General features: G+C 40.6%; 2 protein-coding genes across 10 annotated transcripts in view; one reads left to right on the forward strand and one right to left on the reverse strand.

The window, feature by feature from the left end:
* HPS3 (HPS3 biogenesis of lysosomal organelles complex 2 subunit 1) overlaps positions 1–7,291 on the forward strand; it is a 39,805-nt gene extending 32,514 nt beyond the window's left edge. For 2 of the 7 annotated variants that reach the window (XM_053599665.1, XM_053599666.1), the window contains 3 exons: positions 841–1,047; positions 1,662–1,752; positions 6,655–7,291. In XM_053599665.1, coding sequence (XP_053455640.1) covers positions 841–1,047; positions 1,662–1,752; positions 6,655–6,782 — 426 coding nt within the window. In that variant the 3' untranslated portion in view covers positions 6,783–7,291. Of the gene's footprint in view, positions 1–840; positions 1,061–1,657; positions 1,753–6,654 lie in introns of those variants that run through there. The other 5 variants (XR_008381690.1, XR_008381693.1, XR_008381691.1 and 2 more) reach the window with 5 other exon arrangements.
* Positions 1–19,172, reverse strand: part of CP (ceruloplasmin) — a 56,776-nt gene that overhangs the window by 4,518 nt on the left and 33,086 nt on the right. The window contains exons 14-20 of one of the 3 annotated variants that reach the window (XM_053599662.1): positions 18,216–18,355; positions 16,966–17,094; positions 14,251–14,357; positions 13,202–13,418; positions 12,352–12,491; positions 9,248–9,410; positions 7,025–7,371 (exon numbers count right to left, since the gene is read on the reverse strand). In XM_053599662.1, coding sequence (XP_053455637.1) covers positions 7,274–7,371; positions 9,248–9,410; positions 12,352–12,491; positions 13,202–13,418; positions 14,251–14,357; positions 16,966–17,094; positions 18,216–18,355 — 994 coding nt within the window. In that variant the 3' untranslated portion in view covers positions 7,025–7,273. Of the gene's footprint in view, positions 1–7,024; positions 7,372–8,212; positions 8,292–9,247; positions 9,411–12,351; positions 12,492–13,201; positions 13,419–14,250; positions 14,358–16,965; positions 17,095–18,215; positions 18,356–19,172 lie in introns of those variants that run through there. The other 2 variants (XM_053599664.1, XM_053599663.1) reach the window with 2 other exon arrangements.

The following is a 19,172-nucleotide window of genomic DNA, read 5'->3' on the forward strand; positions in this document are numbered from 1 at the left end:
GTGGTAGAATCCAGAGGAGTGTAAATGCTTAAAAAGTAAAACATTGGTAAAGTTGCAAATACTGAAGTATTTCCTGCTCCCTCTCATTCAGCCTGTGGCAGGTGTTATTAATACAGTTAATTAGGTTTTAAAGAATCGCTTTAGTTTTCTTAAGTGTTAAATTTTATTTTGGTTTATGTATAGACTACTTTATAGAAAAATTTAAAAAACGCAGGGAAATATGAAAAGAAAGCAAAAAAGCAGGCATTATCTTCTCAACCAAAATTGTGTTGGTCTCCCAGAGGTATTTCTAATTGTGCATTACATTCTACAAAACTAATCATGCTCTGAACGTAATTTTGCATTGATGTTTTTACTCATCGTTTTATCATCAGCATTTTCTCATTAACTGGTCTTGGAAAATACAGTTTTGATGACTGTGTAGTATTCAATCATATGAAAGTTCCGTAATTTATTTACTCATTTCCTATTGTTGTAAATTTGTAGTAAACATCATTGGACTAAATCTTTGACCACAAGGTTGTTTATTTCCTTAGGATAGAGTCCTAAAGAATTCCCATTACTTTCAATTTGCATTTGGTCTAAAGCAATATCATGTTATTTTAAAAAGTGACTGCTATTAAACAGACCTTTATTCTTTAAATCAGAGGTGCTTTCAAGATTAATACTTCCTTCCACTTTATTAAACAAAGACCGTACATACATCATACATTATAAATTGTAGTCTTTTTTTTTTTTTTGGCAAATGAGGTTTAGTCATTTTTTAAAATTGAATTGTATATGTTGTGCTTTAGTTTTTTGGGTCCTTCATTCCATAACATTTCACTTTTCTGTTCTTAGTCTCTTATATGTGGTCCTTCATTTGACATAGCTTCCATTATTCCGTTCTTGGAACCACTCCTGGAAGACACTGTTGCTGGCCTCAGTGTCCATGTTCTGTGTCGTACGCGCCTGAAAGAGCATGAGCAGTGCCTAGAAGTACTGTTAGAGAGGTGCCCGGAGGCGGTCATCCCGTATGCTACCCACGAACTGAAAGAAGAGAATCGGGTATGCTTTTCAGATGATGTTTCTAGGTTGGATCAATCATAGTCCTATTGGATGATCTTAGTGCTAGTCCAACCTCACAGGGCTATGCAGGGGTAATGAGTGTGTATGTTTAGTTTGTGTTGTGTGTTCTGTTAAATGCTAAAATATATAGTGATGGCGTGTTATCACCATGAAAAATCTCTTGTTTGGAAATGAAGTAGGTGATTACCTGAAGATTTAGGAGACAAATGTATGATGGGAAAATACTTTCTGTGCCATATGTTCTTTAATTTGGGAATTAGAGAGTTTTAGACTTCAGTACTTTGTTTCCCCTTTCTTCCTGTCGTTTTGCCTCCTACGAGATAACAGGACGTGCCTGTTTCTTCCTGAAAATAGCCTTCAAATTGTACATATGAACAATATACGTCTTAACTGGATTTCCAAATTACAAACCTTTTATGTTGTAATTTAAGTAGAAGCTTGGCTGCTGATACAACTTCTGTCCTAACAAAAGTTTGATATCTTATCCAAAATCATGTATTTTTGCCCTGTTATTTTCCTACACAATGTTATTTTCATTGAAATTGGCCATAAAATGCATCAAGCTAAAATTTATTTATTTTTTCCTAAGATAGACTCTGTGGTGGAAAAAACTGTTGCCTGAACTTTGTCAGAGAATAAAACATGGTGGAGAGAAATACCGACTTTACCTGTCACTATTAAAAGGTAAAAGATCCTTTGTTTCATCATAAACTTCAGAGTCTCTGTTTTAAGTTTGCTAAGGACTTGCTTTCTGTAGATTTCTCTTGTGATTCTTAAGTGAGGTGAGGAGAGCCCTGCAGAATCATTTAGCTTATTTTCGGCATTCATTTACCACCACCACTGTCACCCCAGCACATTTGGTATTATTTATCTCCTCTAGTCTCAGAGCTGGTGTTCTTTTAAATTAATCTTTTCAAACACTGACAAATTATCAAAGTCATAGAAACTGACAACTTTAATATTTTAAAAGTTTGAGTAGCCATTAAGGCAGTTACAGCTTTTATTAGTGATTAGTGATTCTTTTTTTTTTTTTTTTTTTTTTTTGTAGAGACAGAGTCTCACTTTATCACCCTTGGTAGAGTGCCGTGGCGTCACACAGCTCACAGCAACCTCCAACTCCTAGGCTTAGGCGATTCTCTTGCCTCAGCCTCCCAAGTAGCTGGGATTACAGGCGCCCGCCACAACGCCCGGCTATTTTTTTGTTGCAGTTTGGCCGGGGCCGGGTTTGAACCCACCACCCTCGGCATGTGGGGCCGGCGCCCTACCCGCTGAGCCACAGGCGCCGCCCTGATTAGTGATTCTTATTATTTATTAGTGCTTACTTTGTGTAGGAAATTAAGATTAATATGATTAAACATAATTGTAAGCGACTATTGATGAATGACATGTTCTCAAAGATTTAAAAGTTGAGTCTCTAAATTGTATGATAATTTACAATGTAGGTAGTTATTGTTTGAATTCTCATCATTCATAAGTAGTCATTTAAAAATGTTTTATTTGTAGAAGAAAGGGTCTCTTCGTGTTGCCCAGGCTAGAATGATACAGGGGTCTTGTCATAACTCACAGCAGCTTCCAACTCCTGGGCTCAACAACCCTTTTGCCTCAGCCTCCTGGGTAGCTAGGGTCACAAGCACGCACCACCACACCCAGCTAATTTGTCTGTTTTTTATAGAGACAGTGGTCTCTCTCTTGCTCAGGCTGGTCTCGAACTCCTAACCTCAGCCTCCCAGAGTGTTGGGATTACAGGTGTGAGCCACTGCACCCAGCCCATTTATAAATCTTGATAGATATGTGGCTACCAGTTTCTGTACTGTTGTGTGTTAATGTTACTAGGCAATTGTTGGCCTGATGATAAAACGAATGGTTATGTTGATTGCAGTGCACACAAAATATTAGAAATGGACAGTGTTGACTGTCATGTTGAAAATCATGTTTCCAGTTAAGATAATTGTTTTTTTTTTTTTTTTTGTAGAGACAGAGTCTCACTGTACCGCCCTCCGGTAGAGTGCCGTGGCGTCACACAGCTCACAGCAACCTCTAACTCTTGGGCTTACACGATTCTCTTGCCTCAGCCTCCCAAGCAGCTGGGACTACAGGCGCACACCACAACGCCCGGCTGTTTTTTTTTTTTTTGTTGCAGTTTGGCCGGAGCTGGGTTTGAACCCGCCACCCTCGGTATATGGGGCCGGCGCCCTACTCACTGAGCCACAGGCGCCGCCCAAGATAATTGATTTTTTAAATGTTAGGCAGAGCCACTGGTCATGAGAGGTTTTTCTGAAGTTCCCCATTTAATTAAAGCTGTGTATTTCTGACGGGAAAGAGGAGGAGGTGACTTTATACTCTGTCCTTCTCAGCTCCTGAGTGCTTTAGGTTTGGGGAAGGTAGAAGTGTCAGGTGTTGGATTGCTTTGCCTCACTGCGTCAAATTGTTTGCAGAATTTATCACTCTTCGCATTGGTGGATCGCTTTCCAGTACAGTTTGCCACGTCTTCAGACCTCATCAGCATCCTCGTCTTAGTCAAAGACTTTTTCTTGATCCTCTCCGATCCACATGCACGTGTTCTGTGTCCCTAACTTACCCATAATCATATTTCCAAATCTTCAAATTCCATTTGTGTGTGCGCGAGTATGTGTGTGTATGCAGGAAATGAGACTAAGGGCTGCGCGTAACTAACTTTTATTAAACTGTAATCCACTAAGAGCTGCACAGCATTCTGTTCATTTTTCATGCTGTGCCCCCCTCTCCAGCAATGTGCCTCTCCTGTAGTTTGTGCCTGTTTATTGATTGGAAGATGAGATGCCTGGAGAGCGTCAGGTCCATTTCTCAGGGAGTCTTTTTTCTCAATAGCTGTAGCACTCTGAGAATGGCCCAGGATTAGGGTCTAGAGAATTGGAACTGATTTCCAGACCTGCCACTTACTGAGTGACCTTGAGCAAACCAGTTTTTTAATATCCTAAGACTAACGAGAAGTTCAGGATTGACTCTAGAGTTCAATGTTATGCAGAATTGCAAGAGAGTATGATTAGAGTTAGAATTCAGGGACTTATGTGCTAGGAGCTTTGGTTTTCTTATCTCTCCAAGGCAGCATGTCTCAACCTTGGCACTACTGGCATTTGGACTGGATAACTTTCTGTGTGCATGGGAGTTTCCCCTGTGCTTTTCAAAATGCTAAGCAGCATCCTTAGCCTCTACTAGCTGGATGCCAATAGTACCACCCTAGCTAGAACAAACAAAAATGTCTTTAGACTTTCCAGATGTTCCCTGGGGGCCAAAATTGTTCTAGTTGAGAACTACTGCACTACAGTAGAACCATTGAAAACAGGTTAGTGGATGGGTTGTTTTAAGGAAATATTTTTTGTTGTTGTTGTTGTAATAATGAACTATTCTTATTTTTTTTTATATTGTAGTACTGCGGTAAATTACAGAAGTAAAGTTTAAAAAGTCTCTTAAAATCCTGCCAGCCAGGAACAGATGTTCTCAGCATTTGATGTGTGTTTTCTAGCCACACAGGAGGATTTTAAGCATCAGTTTTACATTTAGGCAGATCATTTCAGTATAGTTTGTAAATTAGGGTGGGTGGTGAGTAGAGTCGAGCAAGGCATTTTAATCTTTTGTTAGCCTCAGTTTTCCTATCTCTAAATCAGGCATAATACCCACTAATATATACTCGATGGAATGGGATTTATGTCAAATCAATAAAAGTGTAAAAGGATTCTAGAAGGAATTAAATGAGAAGTTGTATTTTAAAGAACTGTATCAACTTTCAAAGTACCCCATCAATTTAAGGTATCAGCCTTACTGTTAAAGTTATAACCTGTATTAGCCTCTTCTTGGTTGGGAAAAAAGAATTGGGTGCTGACGAGATTTTTGTTGGCTCTGTGATGACCTACGCTAGCCTTCAACTCAGTTTTTTGTATATAAGGTACTACTTATGGGCTCTGTGTTTGGAGAAATGAACTGTTTTGATAGGAAAACATCAATCATTCGTGTTTTGCTCATTGGTTTTGTAAATTAATTGGGTTTTATTCAGATCCTATTTTATGTCAGATAATGCATCATTGCATTTTAATTCAATTCTCACAGGAACTCCTAGCTGAGGAACCTGGGACTTGGGGGTTTAAGTGACTTCTTAAAGTCACACAGGGAGTAGGCAAGAGTCTGGATCCCTTCTCAGGTCTATCTGATTTCAGGCCAGACACCATGGTTCATGCCTGTACTCCCAGCACATTGGGAAGCTGAGGTGGGAGGAGCCCTTCAGATTAGGAGCTTGAGACCAGCTTGGGCAATATAAATATAACAAGACCCCGTCTCTTAAAAAAAAAGTTTTGTGCTTTTTTTTAATTAGCTGAGTGCAGTGGCACCACTTGTACTCCTCAGTACTCAGGAGTCTTAGGAGGATTGCTTGAGCCTCGGAGTTTGAGGTTGCAGTAAGCTGTGATTGTGCCACAGTGCTCTAGCCTGGGAAACAGAAGGAGACCCAGTCTCTAAAAAATATTAAAAAGTCTGTCCGATCCCAGAACTGGGAATCTTTCCTATAAGGCGCTGCTATTCTGATCCTTAACTCTTTAGCAACAAGGGCAATGGCTTCTTTGTGTACAGGATGATTCAGGTTGCTGAATATTGGATAGATGGCTTTAGATGGATTTTATATTTTTCATTTACTCTGTACATAGAGTAAGTGGTGGGCGTGAGAGACTCACACAACTGAACAGCACTAAAGCATGGATAGAGTTATACGTGGTACACATGAGACCAAATGGGTGTATATTTGGAACATTGTTTTTAAAATGCCGTCCTTCTTTTCCTGGGAACTGGTAGCTTGTATCTTTTAAAAAGCAATCATAGAGTTGTATAGTTATCTTTACAAAATGTATGGAAAATTTTCTAACATTGAAAATGTTCGTTAGAACACCTTTATAGTTTAGAAAAAAAGGTTAACGAGTGGTTCTCAACCTTCCTAATGCCGTGACCCTTTAATATAGTTCCGCATGTGTGTGGTGACCTACACACAATGAGGAGCGGTGTCTCGGTTCCTAAGACCATCAGAAATATGTGTTTTCCAATGGTCTTAGGCGACCCCTGTGAAAGGGGAAGGGGTCGTTCACCCCCCAAAGGGGTCGCAACCCACAGGTTGAGAACCGCTGGGGTAAGTGGTCAGGAAAACAGATTTGTGCTTATTTATGACACTTGTATAATAAAAACCAATTTAGGAAAACGTCCTTATATTTCCTGTCCTAATACACAGTTTCTGTAATTAGCTTCAGTATAGTTCTAGCATAAAAAACAATATTCAAATGATTGTATTTTTCTTTAGACAATAGTAGAAATCCACTGAAAAATAATATAATAATTCAGTAATGAAATAATAAATTGTATGGAGCTAATATAAACTTCAAAAGATTCTAGGAGGGATAAATAAATTACTAAAACCACAAAGTAGTCTATGGAGTATAGAGACTATTGTTTTTTTCTTTGTAGTCAAAACATTTTGTTTCCCTAAACTAGCTTCTAATGCATTGGTTAAGAGGAGAACTGGATGAAAGACAGACTTTCAGTTCTAACTCATATATTCTTTCCTGCAAACAGAAACATTGTCAGTTGTTGCTGTGGAACTAGAACTAAAGGATTTCTTGAATGTTCTCCCAGAAGACGGCACTGCAGCATTTTTCTTGCCTTATCTTCTTTACTGTAGTCGAAAGAAATCATTGGCTTGAAGGTATCATTTGAAAAACACCATTGTGGCATTTGAGACTGAATTTCTGAAAGTTAATGCCAAGTTACAAGTAAAGGATTTTTTATTACATGTGTATATTATATGTAAATAAATGTTTTTAAGGCTGCTTACGTTACTGTGTAGTGGTAGCTATTAGTTTCTTTATTTATGACCTGAACCCATTTAATTGTTCAGAATGTAAAAAAATCGTCACAATGTTAAGAATTCCTCAAAAAAGCCATGTATTTTTAAAGGCAGAGACTGACTTTTATTCAAAGGAACAACAGCAGTTCACTCTTGTTGGAGCCACGTGAAAATCCTTGTCATCCCAAGAATACTTTAAGGAAAGATTTCGCAAATCTGCTTGAAAGAAATGTCACTTTAAATGGCCCAGAGTTTTATCTTGTTGATTTTTCCATATTTCTGTGTCGGATCCATTTAAAAATAATTTTCTTTGAAAAAGATGTTAATGTTTTGCCACAGTAAAACAATTCAAATCTTTTCTTGTTTTTTTTTTTTGTTTTTGTTTTTGTTTTTTCTTTTTTGTTTTTTTGTCGTTGTTACTTTAAGAAAACTCGCGCTGCTTTTTCCTGGAATCAAATGAAGTAGAAATTTACAAAGCTAAATTTCTTGTCTGGCTATTAGCATGATTTGTTTTGGGTATATGTTATTTTCAGACAAAGATTTGTTTCCATTTTTGTACTCATGTGTACTCCTACCGTTTTAACTACACTGTATGTCAAAATAAATATATCATTATATTCACAAATTCTGAGTCTGATTTCAGCTCATTGATAGTGTCCTCTGAATTTAGGCAAAAGGTCTACTCACTGTTGTCCGCCACAGTTGTATCTGTAGATTTTCTCCTGATGGCCAGGAGGATCTGCTCTACACAATTGTTTCTCAACTCTGCCTTTCTCTAATACAGATAATGTCCTTTTGATTGTCTCTTCAAGGACTCACAGAACTCTACACTGGCATGATTTTATTTATTTTTATTTCCTTCCTCCCCACTTGTGCTCCCTTCCCCACTGGATGTTGGCGATGATGTCCGCAGAGTTTTAGCACTTGATGGGAAGGCAATGATCGGAAACATTTTAAAGAACCTTGATAGTAATCTTGTGAGAACCACCCAGGAGCATCTGGACATAGAGCTTTTTTTTTTTTTTTTTTTTTTTTTAGCGCAGTTTTGTAAAGCTGTAATAATGGTAGTATGAGTGTTCTGTATGAATCAATTCTGTTAACCTAGTGTTGAACATGTGTCAGCCACGTACACATGTCAGCCACGTGTCAGCCACGTGTCATACAGTCTGCTGGTCTTCCCATCTGCAGCAACTTCCCTCACAAGTGCACAGAGTTGTCAGTTTTCATCCTTTTTTTTAATGTTTATAGTCATTCGAAAGTAAACATTCTATGCAACACTTTCACATACATTATTATGAATCATTGGTTTTTCTTTTTTTTTTTCCCACTTATCACCAATTTATTTCTTTTCAGCCAGACTTGGTCTCTATAGAAAAAGAAATTTTAAGACCATTATTAAAAATAATATTTATTATATGACTAAAGAATTATTAGATGATGCTTTAAATGTGTTCTAATTTTAAAATGTTAGTTTGTTTAATCATTCTTGATTTATATAAATTTATATTTTTTCACTTTTTATATGTTTAAAAATCTCTCATTTTTGTATTTCTTTTAAAAGAAATTACTTTCCTCCCTATATGATCCTTATTAATTGTAACGAGAAAAATAACTATACAGAGAAACATGGCAGACACCACCTTAACCAAACACTCGAAGTTACATAACCTAATGGAACAAAGCAGTATCCTGTGCCTCCCGGCTTGGTATACCACGAAAAACATAGCATCGTTCTGTTGACAGCTTTGCCTAAATGCATAACCTGAATCTAATCAGGTTAGGAAATGAGGAAACGTTTGACAAACCCAAATTAAAGGACATTCTACAAAATGACTGTCTATAGTCTTCCAAAATGTTAATATGTGGGAAAGGTGAAGACTAAGGAACTATTCCAAAGTGCGGCATGCCAACCGTGCAGGGTGGGGGATTTTCTTTCTCTGTAAAGAAACATGATCAGGGTAACTGGTGAGATCTGAAAAAGATCCACAGTTTTTCATCATTAAGTTCCTGATTTTAGTAATTGTATTGTAGATATGTATAAGAATATTCGTGCTTTTAGGAAAAATGGGTATATGATTATGCCGTTTATGTATAATTACGCTGTATTAAATTGCAGTCAGTTTGTATCTGTTTAGAGACAACTGGTCTGGCTATAAGTACTGGTTGTCAAGAAAGGTTAGTCTTTCACACCATGTTAGGAGGTAGAGAAGGCAGATAGCAGGTTCACAAATGCTTCTTATTGGGGGAAGTACTTAGGCAAAACAGTACATCTTAATTATGCTTGTTGTATGTGGCTTCTATAATTAGTAACCAGATACTCACCTTCGTTTGGTAGAACGGTGTAAGTAGTTTCCATTCCAGCATGAACGTGGTCAGTTACATGGCAGTGGAGTAACCAGATTCCAGGTGATCTTGGAAACATTTCTAGGGTTTGGTACGTCCCGGGGAAAATGTCAAAGACATCAGAACTATAAACGCCTCTGTGCTTAATTAGAAAAATGACAAATATGATTTAATATATGGGAGAATTCAAACAGTTTTTCATTGATCAGCTCAAGATTATTAGAAAAATGGATAAATCTCAAAAAAAAAAAATAGCCCCTGCCTATTTCTGTGTTTAATGCAAACAGTAAGATATGTGGGCCTCATCACAAAATCTCAAAACTGTGGATGTGGCGAGAAGGGAACACTTTTACACTGCTGATGGGACTGCAAACTAGTACAACCTTTCTGGAAGGAAGTATGGAGAAACCTCAAAGCACTCAAGCTAGACCTCCCATTTGATCCTTCAATCCCATTACTGGGCATCTACCCAGAAGGAAAAAAATCCTTTTGTCATAAGGACACTTGTACTAGACTGTTTATTGCAGCTCAATTTACAATCGCCAAAATGTGGAAACAGCCTAAATGCCCACCAACCCAGGAATGGATTAACAAGCTGTGGTATATGTATACCATGGAATACTATTCAGCCATTAAAAAAAATGGAGACTTTACATCCTTCGTATTAACCTGGATGGATTGGAAGACATTATTCTTAGTAAAGCATCACAAGAATGGAGAAGCATGAATCCTATGTACTCAATTTTGATATGAGGACAACTAATGACAATTAAGGTCATGGGGGGGAGGAAAAGCAGAGAGAGAGAAGGGGGGGGCCTTGGTGTGTGCCACACCTTCTGGGGGCAAGACTTGATTGCAAGAGGGACTTTACCTAACAAATGCAATCAGTGTAACCTGGCTTATTGTACCCTCAATGAATCCCCAACAATAAAAAAAAGAAAAAAAAATGATATGTGGGCCTTGTCTTCCTAGGATGCCCTGCCCTGTGGCCACCGAGTTGGTGAGAAGGGAAGATGTGATGAGCGGATTCATCAGTTGGGACCACCTGTGGGCTCCATTTGCCCGTTTGTCCGAGCACCAAAGTTGCACAAAGGAACTTGGGTGTGGCCACATTTCAGCCTCCCTTTTGCCTGAACCTATCCTAGACTGTCTGTGAAACTTCAGGGCAAGGAGAGTAATGGAGGGAGCAGAGAAGGGAGCTAGCGGAGAAGGCAAAAACAAGAGACAGTCCAGGCGTCTCGACTAGAAACAGTAGTTAGGCTATACTTCTCCAGGGATAGAATTGAAACTCCACTAAGAATCTAACCATATATATGAAACAAAATAACAGATAATAAAACAGACTTTTCTGCAGTATGCTTTTTGGTAGCTTATGCATTTTGTGCTTTAAGGGAAAAACGAAGCATTTCCAGAAGGTCCATTAGCTTCTGCTGAAACTGGTACTGGGTAAGGAAGGAATAGAAGTAGGATTGAGATCAAGGGTCCAGTCAGCTGCTTGACACCTGATGATCTGGCATACTGTAGCCCATTTAAGGCAGAACTCAGAACACGCAGAGCAAGGGTTATTTATGATAAAGTCTTGTGCTGGTCTCTGCTACTCTGATCCATCATTTACATGATCATGGTGGCTCCTCAGCCAGCCAGAGGACCTGCTGCCTCCGCCTCGGTGGTGTTGGTGGGGGGGCAGCAGCAGAGGAACCAGCAGGCTGAAGGGTAGATGGGGGGGGGGGGAGGGGGGTAGAGGTGAGGCTGAACGGGATGGGGGCTCCTGGTTGAGCTCCCACCCCCACCGGAGGCTCCAATAGCCAAAGGGGCCAGACAACTGCTGGGGGGCCTTGGTGTCTCCTTCCCTTTGCACTTATGACTGAATACAGAAGCCCATTTCCTATGCCTAGGTCAATTTCATGTAAGTTTCCTAGGCCTCAGTTCCGTGAATGGACAGTGTCCATTCATTAATACATTCATTCACCTTGCCCAAGTGGAAAGGACTGTATCCATTCATTTCCTGGCCTCATATACAAGGAACCCATGCACCTATATATAGCCCTAGACAAAGAGCCCGGGGAGAGAGACTGAGAGAGAGCTTTTCTCTCCTGACTTAGGTTTTCTCTCCCTGCCAGGAGCTTTGGTGTTTTTGTATTCTTTTCTGTAAATAAATCCTGTCTTACCACTGATCTGTGGTCCGCGGATTTATTCTTCAAATCACTGAGACCAAGAACCTACTGAAGATGAAATTCCGGTATCAGGGAGGGTGATTGGTGGGATTATACCTGCGGTGCATCTTACAGGGGTACATATGAAACTTAGTAAATGTAGAATATAAATGTCTTAATAACTAAGAAAATGCCAGGAAGGCTATGTTAACCAGTGTGATGAAAATGTGTCAAATGGTCTATAAAACCAGTGTCTGGTGCCCCATGATCGCATTAATGTACACAGCTATGATTTAATAAATAAAAAGAAAGAAATTCCAGTATCAATTATACCTACCCTCTCTGCCAGCAGTTCCACTCAAATATCTTAGCAACTTGTGTGCAGAACTCCATGAAAATCCAAAGTGAAAAGTACAAATCCAAGGAAGAGCCCAAGGTATAACGCAGGCTGGTATGTTAATTGAAATTGCTGTTCCCTATACAGTCATCCCTCGATATCCATGGAGAATTGGTTCCAGGACCACCCCCTTCTCCGGAATACCAAGATCCACATATGCTCAAGTCTTTGGTATAAAATGCTATAGAATTTCCATGTAACTGGCACAATCTTCCCATAAACTTTCAATCATCTCTAAATTACTTATAATATCTAGTAGAGTGCCTACACATCACTTCATTTACATGGATTCAATGTAGTACACAGCATAACAAATTTAGATTTTGCTCCTTGGAACTTAGAAATTTTTTTTCCCAAATATTTTCTATGCATGGTTGGTTGAATCCATGAATAAGGAGCCTGCGGATATAGAGGGCTGGCTGTAGTCTCGCCAGTTTTCAATTTTCCATAAATCTCCATGAAAAAATATTTTCTTCATGTGTATTAAAACATTTTAAAATAGGGCAAGAATATCTGCCCTGGATGGGTCTTACCTTGTACCGGAAGCTGTGGCCGTGAAAATGTACAGTGTGCAAGTCTATCTCGTTGCCCATTCCCATCAGATACCAGTTGACTTCATCACCCATGTGCATCGTGAGGCCTTGCAGGTTTCCAAACATTCTTCCATTAATAGCTGGGGGAAAGCACATGGTTTTCTATTACTTTTCAGGATATTTTAAACTTCATAGAAAATACAATTATTAGGTTAATGTAAGGAATTTGTTTTGTTTTGGTTTTTTGGCTTGGTGCCCATTGCTCAGTGAGTAGGGCGCTGGCCACCTACACCGAAGCTGGTGGGTTGGAGCTGGGCTGGGTCTGCTAAACAACAATGACAACTGCAACCAAAAAAATCCCTGGGCGTTGTGGCGGGCCCTTGTAGTTTCAGCTACTTGGGAGGATGAGGCAAGAGAATTGCTTAAGCTCAAGAGTTTGCAGTTGCTGTGAGCTGTGACACATGACATACTACCAAGGACGATACAGTAAGACTCTATCTCAAAAAAGAAAAAAAAAAGAATTTTTTTTTTGATGTAATAGATTTATTTCACTACAAATGGAAATGAATACCTTAAGGTCAATAATTTCACATGCTGCTTTTCTAGTCGCTTTGCATCAAAAGCCTTAATCCTAATTGTGGATATATTTAAAAGGGAATGAGATTATAAAAGTAGGAGAGAAATTAGTAAATGATTTTGAACATAGTCCCCCTTTAGTTTTGAACAAAATTCTACCTCTCATACAAAGTGGTTTATTTTAAACTGAAATGAATAGTCTCCAGTATAATTTTGTATGGAAGAAGAAAAGGATTAAAAAAGGAGAAAAATGGTTTAGAATAACGTATCCTACCGTGCATTTTATTGCTTTCAATGAATTCGTCACTGTCTTTGTTTACTTTCTCAGGGTGATCAGAGTATGTCTTGATGTTGTCATCTAAGTACCAAGACTCATTCTCATCGAAAACGAGAAACAAAAGGGAAAACTCCTTTCTCTTGTTGGGATTGAACACCGTGAAGTAAGGTTTTCGACAGACAATTAGCGGGCCGATTAATCCACTGTAGAGGTCCTAGAAACGAGCAGAGTCCCCAGTCAGCTGACGGAGGTCAGGATTCCAAGAATGGGACCTTTCAGCGGGGCTTCAGGAATTTTGGAGGCCCTGATGTAAGCAGTAGACTTTGCTCGGTACACCACTGCCAGTGCAGTAACTTTCCCTGTGCAGCAGTTAAACTGGAAGAATGGTGAGTGGTAGGGAGGGTATGTGGTAGCGAGTGACACACAGCCAGGAATTGGCTCAGCAGTCTAAAAGAGCCCCAAATGAACAACGTAGGTTTGCTTCCTACACACACTTGTCACCTCCTGAGGATGAGCCACACTATCCCCTAAAAATCCAGAGATGAGTGAAATGTTGTAATAAATAGCACCTGATCTACTCATTTATTTGAGCTGGAATTCTGAAATACGCAGTATCGAGCACTTGCTTGACCCTGGCTCAGTTTACCCCCCTACCTATCACTCCATCCAGTTCTTCTCTCCCTCCCCATAGTTCATTCAGGTCCTTGAAATTTGCTCAACTCCTACCAAGGCCCCCCAGGCTCTTCCCCTCCAAGCCCTCCTTCACTCCACCAGGGTCTTGGGCTGAGAGGCAAATACACTGCCATTCTTCATTCTTCACCTCCACACATGACACTTGAAGTCTAAAGTCCCCTAACGTCCTCAAGAGGCCTTGTCCTGCATCGTACTAGGGAATTTTAGATTTTGTCTTTCTTGTCATAGGTAACAGGAAAGTAGATTACAGAAGAGTTTATTTTCCCGGGATTTAAAGGAAAATGCTAACCTCATGTTTTAATTGTGTGTCTGTATTGGGAATTGTCACAAAACATACATGATTTAAACTTTACCTTAACTTGATCCACTGTTGAATAGTAAGCCCATGGAATGCAAGCAGAATCCTCTGTTCCAGCTCCAGATCTTTCCGGGATTTCCCATATGTAAGTGCGCGTTTCACCTGAATCAGTCACGGATTAGTGCCTGGTTCTATTTGGTTTATCCACATACTCACTAAGCCTGGATACCCAGTGACCCAGGAACTTGTCACTGGTTTTAAAAAAAATGGTGGTACTTGAAATTCTTTCCAGGAATTTAGTTTTAAGGAAATGCTAACCACTTTGATGTGGTTTGGGGGGGTCCAATTATAAATTAACCTAACTGACGTGCCTGCCACACCACAAAGCCAGGATGTGGCAATTGCAATATCACAATTTGAAGAAACTTTGCAACTAATCTTTTCTTAACACCAGCTATGTTTTCCTAATACAGTTTCCTCTCTTCAAATACCAAGCGATGTTCCTCCCTTGGCTAGCACCTCCCCATAATCTTTGTCTCTCGGCGTCCTCTTTCCTGCTCGCTCACCAGCATTCTCAATGAGCTCGGGATCCTGGTGAAGAGCCATTGTGCCTCTTAATGTCAGGTCACTGACTTACTCTGTTTACCTCCTCTGGGCTGTCCTGTCACACCATGTAGTGTTCTGTCATGTACAGGACATAACCGCCCCCGGGGCCTTGGCACTTTGAAGACAGCCCATTGGTCCACCCTTCTACCTGGCCACAGCCCTTCCCCTCGCCCCACGTGCTCCAGGCTTTTCTCCAGTCTGATCTCCATTTCCAGTCGCCTCAGAGCTTCCCGGACAACTGTTAACAATAGACCATGACATCTGACCTCACCCACTCACCAAGCCTGGACACGCTCACTGTCCACTCTGCAGACCTCACCACGCTCCTGCTGTCACACTGTAACTGGCCAGAGTCCAGTGACATCTGGCCTCACCAGATTCAGGTTCACCAAGCCTGGACACACTCACTGTCTGCTCTGCAGACCTCACCACGCTCCTGCTATCAGACTATAACTGGCCAGAGTCTGATAAACCTTCACTAGGGATTCAAACAAGATGTTTGGGATGGTCTTAAGAACGTGGTAGACAAGCCCTCAATCTGAGCCGTTTCTGTGTCCTCACCTTTTCCGTATGTTGATTTACTGCCTGAACACATTCCTGTCTTGCCACCTCTACTTTTACTTATTTTCACAAGCTGCCAAGTAACATTTTCTTCTCTTTTCCCCACCCCTTCCCGACTCTCTCTTCTGCCAGTGGTTGATGTCCCAAGCCCTGGAGTCACCCTGGACTCCCGCTTCCCTAACGCTCCCTAATGCCCAATCTTCTGCCGGTCCTTTTAGCACCACCTTAAAAATGGAACCCGAATATGATGATGTCTCCCTACTTCAGCCATTTCCACCCTGTTCCAAATCCTGATTTTTTTTTACCCAGATGATCACATTGTGACAGTCCCCACTGATCCCTGATTCTGCCCAAGCCTCCTCCTTAGCCACACATCAGCCGGCGCAGCCCTGTAAGAAGTGTTCATCAGAGTCGTCACTCTTCACCTCAGCCCCTCACGTGGGTTTTTGGAATTAAACCTCTAGTCATGATTGTGGCCTCCAAGGTCTTCCCTACTCCCTCCCGCCTCCTGCCCTTCCTGGATCTCGGCTCCTAACATTCTGTCCTCTGTGTCCCGTGCTCTACCCTCTGGCTTCCTGGCCGCTCCTCACCCACCAAGCTCTCTCCCATCTGGGGGCCCAGAATCTCTTCCTACACACTAACCTGAGCTTCATCACCTGTCACCTCCCCAAAAAAGCCCTTCTAATGCCCCCACCAAAATAGCCCTTCTAATGCCGACAATGCCATTTCCCCTCGTGGTCTTAGTCTAGGGGCTGAGCGTAACGAAGTCCCAGGGGGACTCTGACCGTGTGGAAACTGTGAGGTCAGAGGGGCGGTTCCCTGCACTTGCGACCCCCTGTTCCATCTTTCTCATAGGACTTTTTACTACTTGCCATTATTTATAGATGTGTTTGTCTCCCTTAGAAGACAATAAAGGCCATGAGGGCAGGGATTTCTTTTTTTTTTTTTAATTTCTGTTCCCCTAAATGGTCGAGCAACGCACATTGCTCTCTACAGAGCAACTTATTTTTTCTCACTTGATGTAGTTGGGAACTGCTAAGTTATTGAGAAATGGTCTTTTCCTGGAAGCCAACTTTACAACCCACAGAAGAAAAATATAGTTGACAATAAAGAACATACACACCTAGTATGTAATCTGTTTAAGCTTTTACTCTGTGTTAATTAAAGAAACATTTGATGAGCTCTTAGTACATGCCAGACACTGTACTAGAACTGGGGAATTTAAATTCCAAATGTTAGTCTCTGGTCCTTAGGGCCCAGTGTGCTGCAGACAGGCGTGGAAACACTAGGTGTGCACATTGTGCGAGATGCCATCTCTGTGACACGCCTGAGAGTACTTGTAGATGTCCAGTACCTTTCAGCGTTTTTCCTTAAAGCTCTCTTGTGGATTTTTCTTTCTTTCTTTTCTTTTCTTTCTTTTTTTTTGGTTCAAGAATGTGCATGTACACACAGATATACAGACACCTCCCTGCATCCCCTCTTAAAAATCATCTCCCTCTTCACTTCCTCAAGCCCCACTCATTGGGAAGGAATGCCTCTACGGCAATAATCATTTGCAGAAAGGCTGTAGAGTCTATTAAAATTCACCCCCCACCTCGAGTACCTGGTAATGTTGGAGTGACTGTCGAGCTCTCTGTTTTCACCCCATGGGCATGGATTGAGTAGGGCCTTGTGGCCATGTTTTTAAAGATAATTTTGACTTTGTCTCCAACATCTGCATGTAGTTGTGGACCTGGGAAGAGCAAAAAGGAAGAGGGGTTTAAATACCTATCAAGTTGAAAGTTCTAACTTAGTAGTAAAAAGCAAAGATCAGGTCACTTATTTTTTCCCCTGTGGCTTCATGCTATACTACTTTTGGAGTTATACCGGGTCCCAGGAGATTTGCGATTAAAACACTAATGATGGAGACCACGGGGTATCTCCGTCCTCAAAGTCCTCTGCAGGGTGTTGGTCTAGTCAAGCTGAGCTGGATGTCTGCTCAGGCGGCATGCTGCAGCCCTTGTCGTCATTTCTCAGCATGCGGACTTGCAGCATCCTGACTATGAATTTAGGGCAGTGCCGTGTCTGAAAGGTGAGGATACTCTTCCAATTCTACCCTCTGGCCAATCTTACCCTTTCTGCCGTTTGTAGAGTTTCAGTGATGGAGCAACAATGCCGTTTCCCCTTCTTGTCTTAGTCTAGAGGCTGGGGGTAATGAAGTCCCAGGGGACTCTGACTGTGTGGAAACAGTGAGGTCAGAGGGCCATTCCCTGCACTTGATGATTTGCAAAAAATATTCTCAAGACCAGTGCTGCTCAAGTTCTTAGACATTCTGTCTGAAAGGGATTCCTCAAACACTGAAAGCAGCTTGTCCCCTGCCTGGTGCACTGGGCTCCACTTTTCCTTTTCTTCCACTAATTAATTTCCCCTTGTATATTTCTTCATGTGATGAATCCTTTACATCTTAATTTTAATTTTTAATTTTACATCTTAATTTTAAAAAGTAAATATACTCTTTGGGCGGGGTAGGTAGGATAATGGGTAGAATTTGGTTAAGAATTTCGTTACAAAGTAGTTTCTTGGAACTTTTACTGAAATTACAGGCATTGATTTGGCAAACATCAATGTATACAGTTTCGTCAGTATGTGGGATAATTCATTGTTTGAGAGAGAAACAAGTAATATTTTACTATACCATATTTTTAGTAAACATAGGCTTCTTATTTTTATTGAATGGCAGATTTTTTGTTTTTGAGTGACTAATACATGACTTTGATATATAAGAAAATGAAACCCACAGACAGGGATTGACTGTTACTGCTCAGGGCATCACCTCACTCACCCTCACCCTATTGGCTGGAGTTATTAACATACCTAGAAGGCCCAGATGTTCTTCCTCAGCTTTTCTCTCCACAGGAACTCTGAATGTGCTATCGGTATATTGCCGGTACACAACTTTCTTATACTTTGAGCCTATAAAAAACTCTTCTTTATCTAAAAATGCATTCGAAATGCTTAAAAAAAAACAACGAAAATTAGTATTTGCCTTACTAAAAAGAGAAGTATGTTTTAAATGTAAAATTTTGAATACAAATGTAGTCTTCATGAAAGTAGTCTCGGTAGTTTTTAACCATCATTCTCCCATCCCAGTCAGAAACAACAAGACTTTAAGAAGAGGTATGGTAGAAAGCACACCTGGCCCCTCAACGGGACCATCTGAGTCCTGGCCTGGACTCTGCCAGTCGCTAAAAGGACCTCCAGCTGGTCACTGCATGTTGGAACCTCTATTTCTTGACCCCTAACATCAGGTATTTGATGAGATCACCTCTAAGGCTTTTTTTTTTTTTTTCAATAGCTCTAAACTTTTATAAGTCCAATATTTCTAGTCCATAAGAACTAAACTGGCCCCTTTTTTCAGTCCTTCTCTTTTCCTGAAGTTTTCATTGAACGGCTTCTATAGCCTTCTAACTATTTTAACCCAATTTCAAAATAAACTTTTACTCCTTTATACCACAAACCATATTCAAGCGCTGCAGTCAGACTAATCAGTTAACCTCTGTCTAGCTCAGTGAAATTTTACCATTCTGACCTGCGAGGATCTTAGATGTGCCAAGAAAAATTTTAAAGGTCATTAAATTATTTTCAAAAGAACCTCAACGTATATCCACTTTTTTAACTCTTTGTTTTGATCAACATAATTCAAATGTGGCTGCAGAAGCTTAACCATAGGTTCAAGAGTGCCATGAGATAACAAAGGTTGAGAAACACTGGTCTGGCTCCTGGGCCAGACTCTGAACACCTGCCCCTCCCGGCCCCTCAGATCACGTCCAG

The sequence above is a fragment of the Nycticebus coucang genome, chromosome 8 (genome assembly GCF_027406575.1).
Source record: "Nycticebus coucang isolate mNycCou1 chromosome 8, mNycCou1.pri, whole genome shotgun sequence".
NCBI lineage: Eukaryota > Metazoa > Chordata > Mammalia > Primates > Lorisidae > Nycticebus > Nycticebus coucang.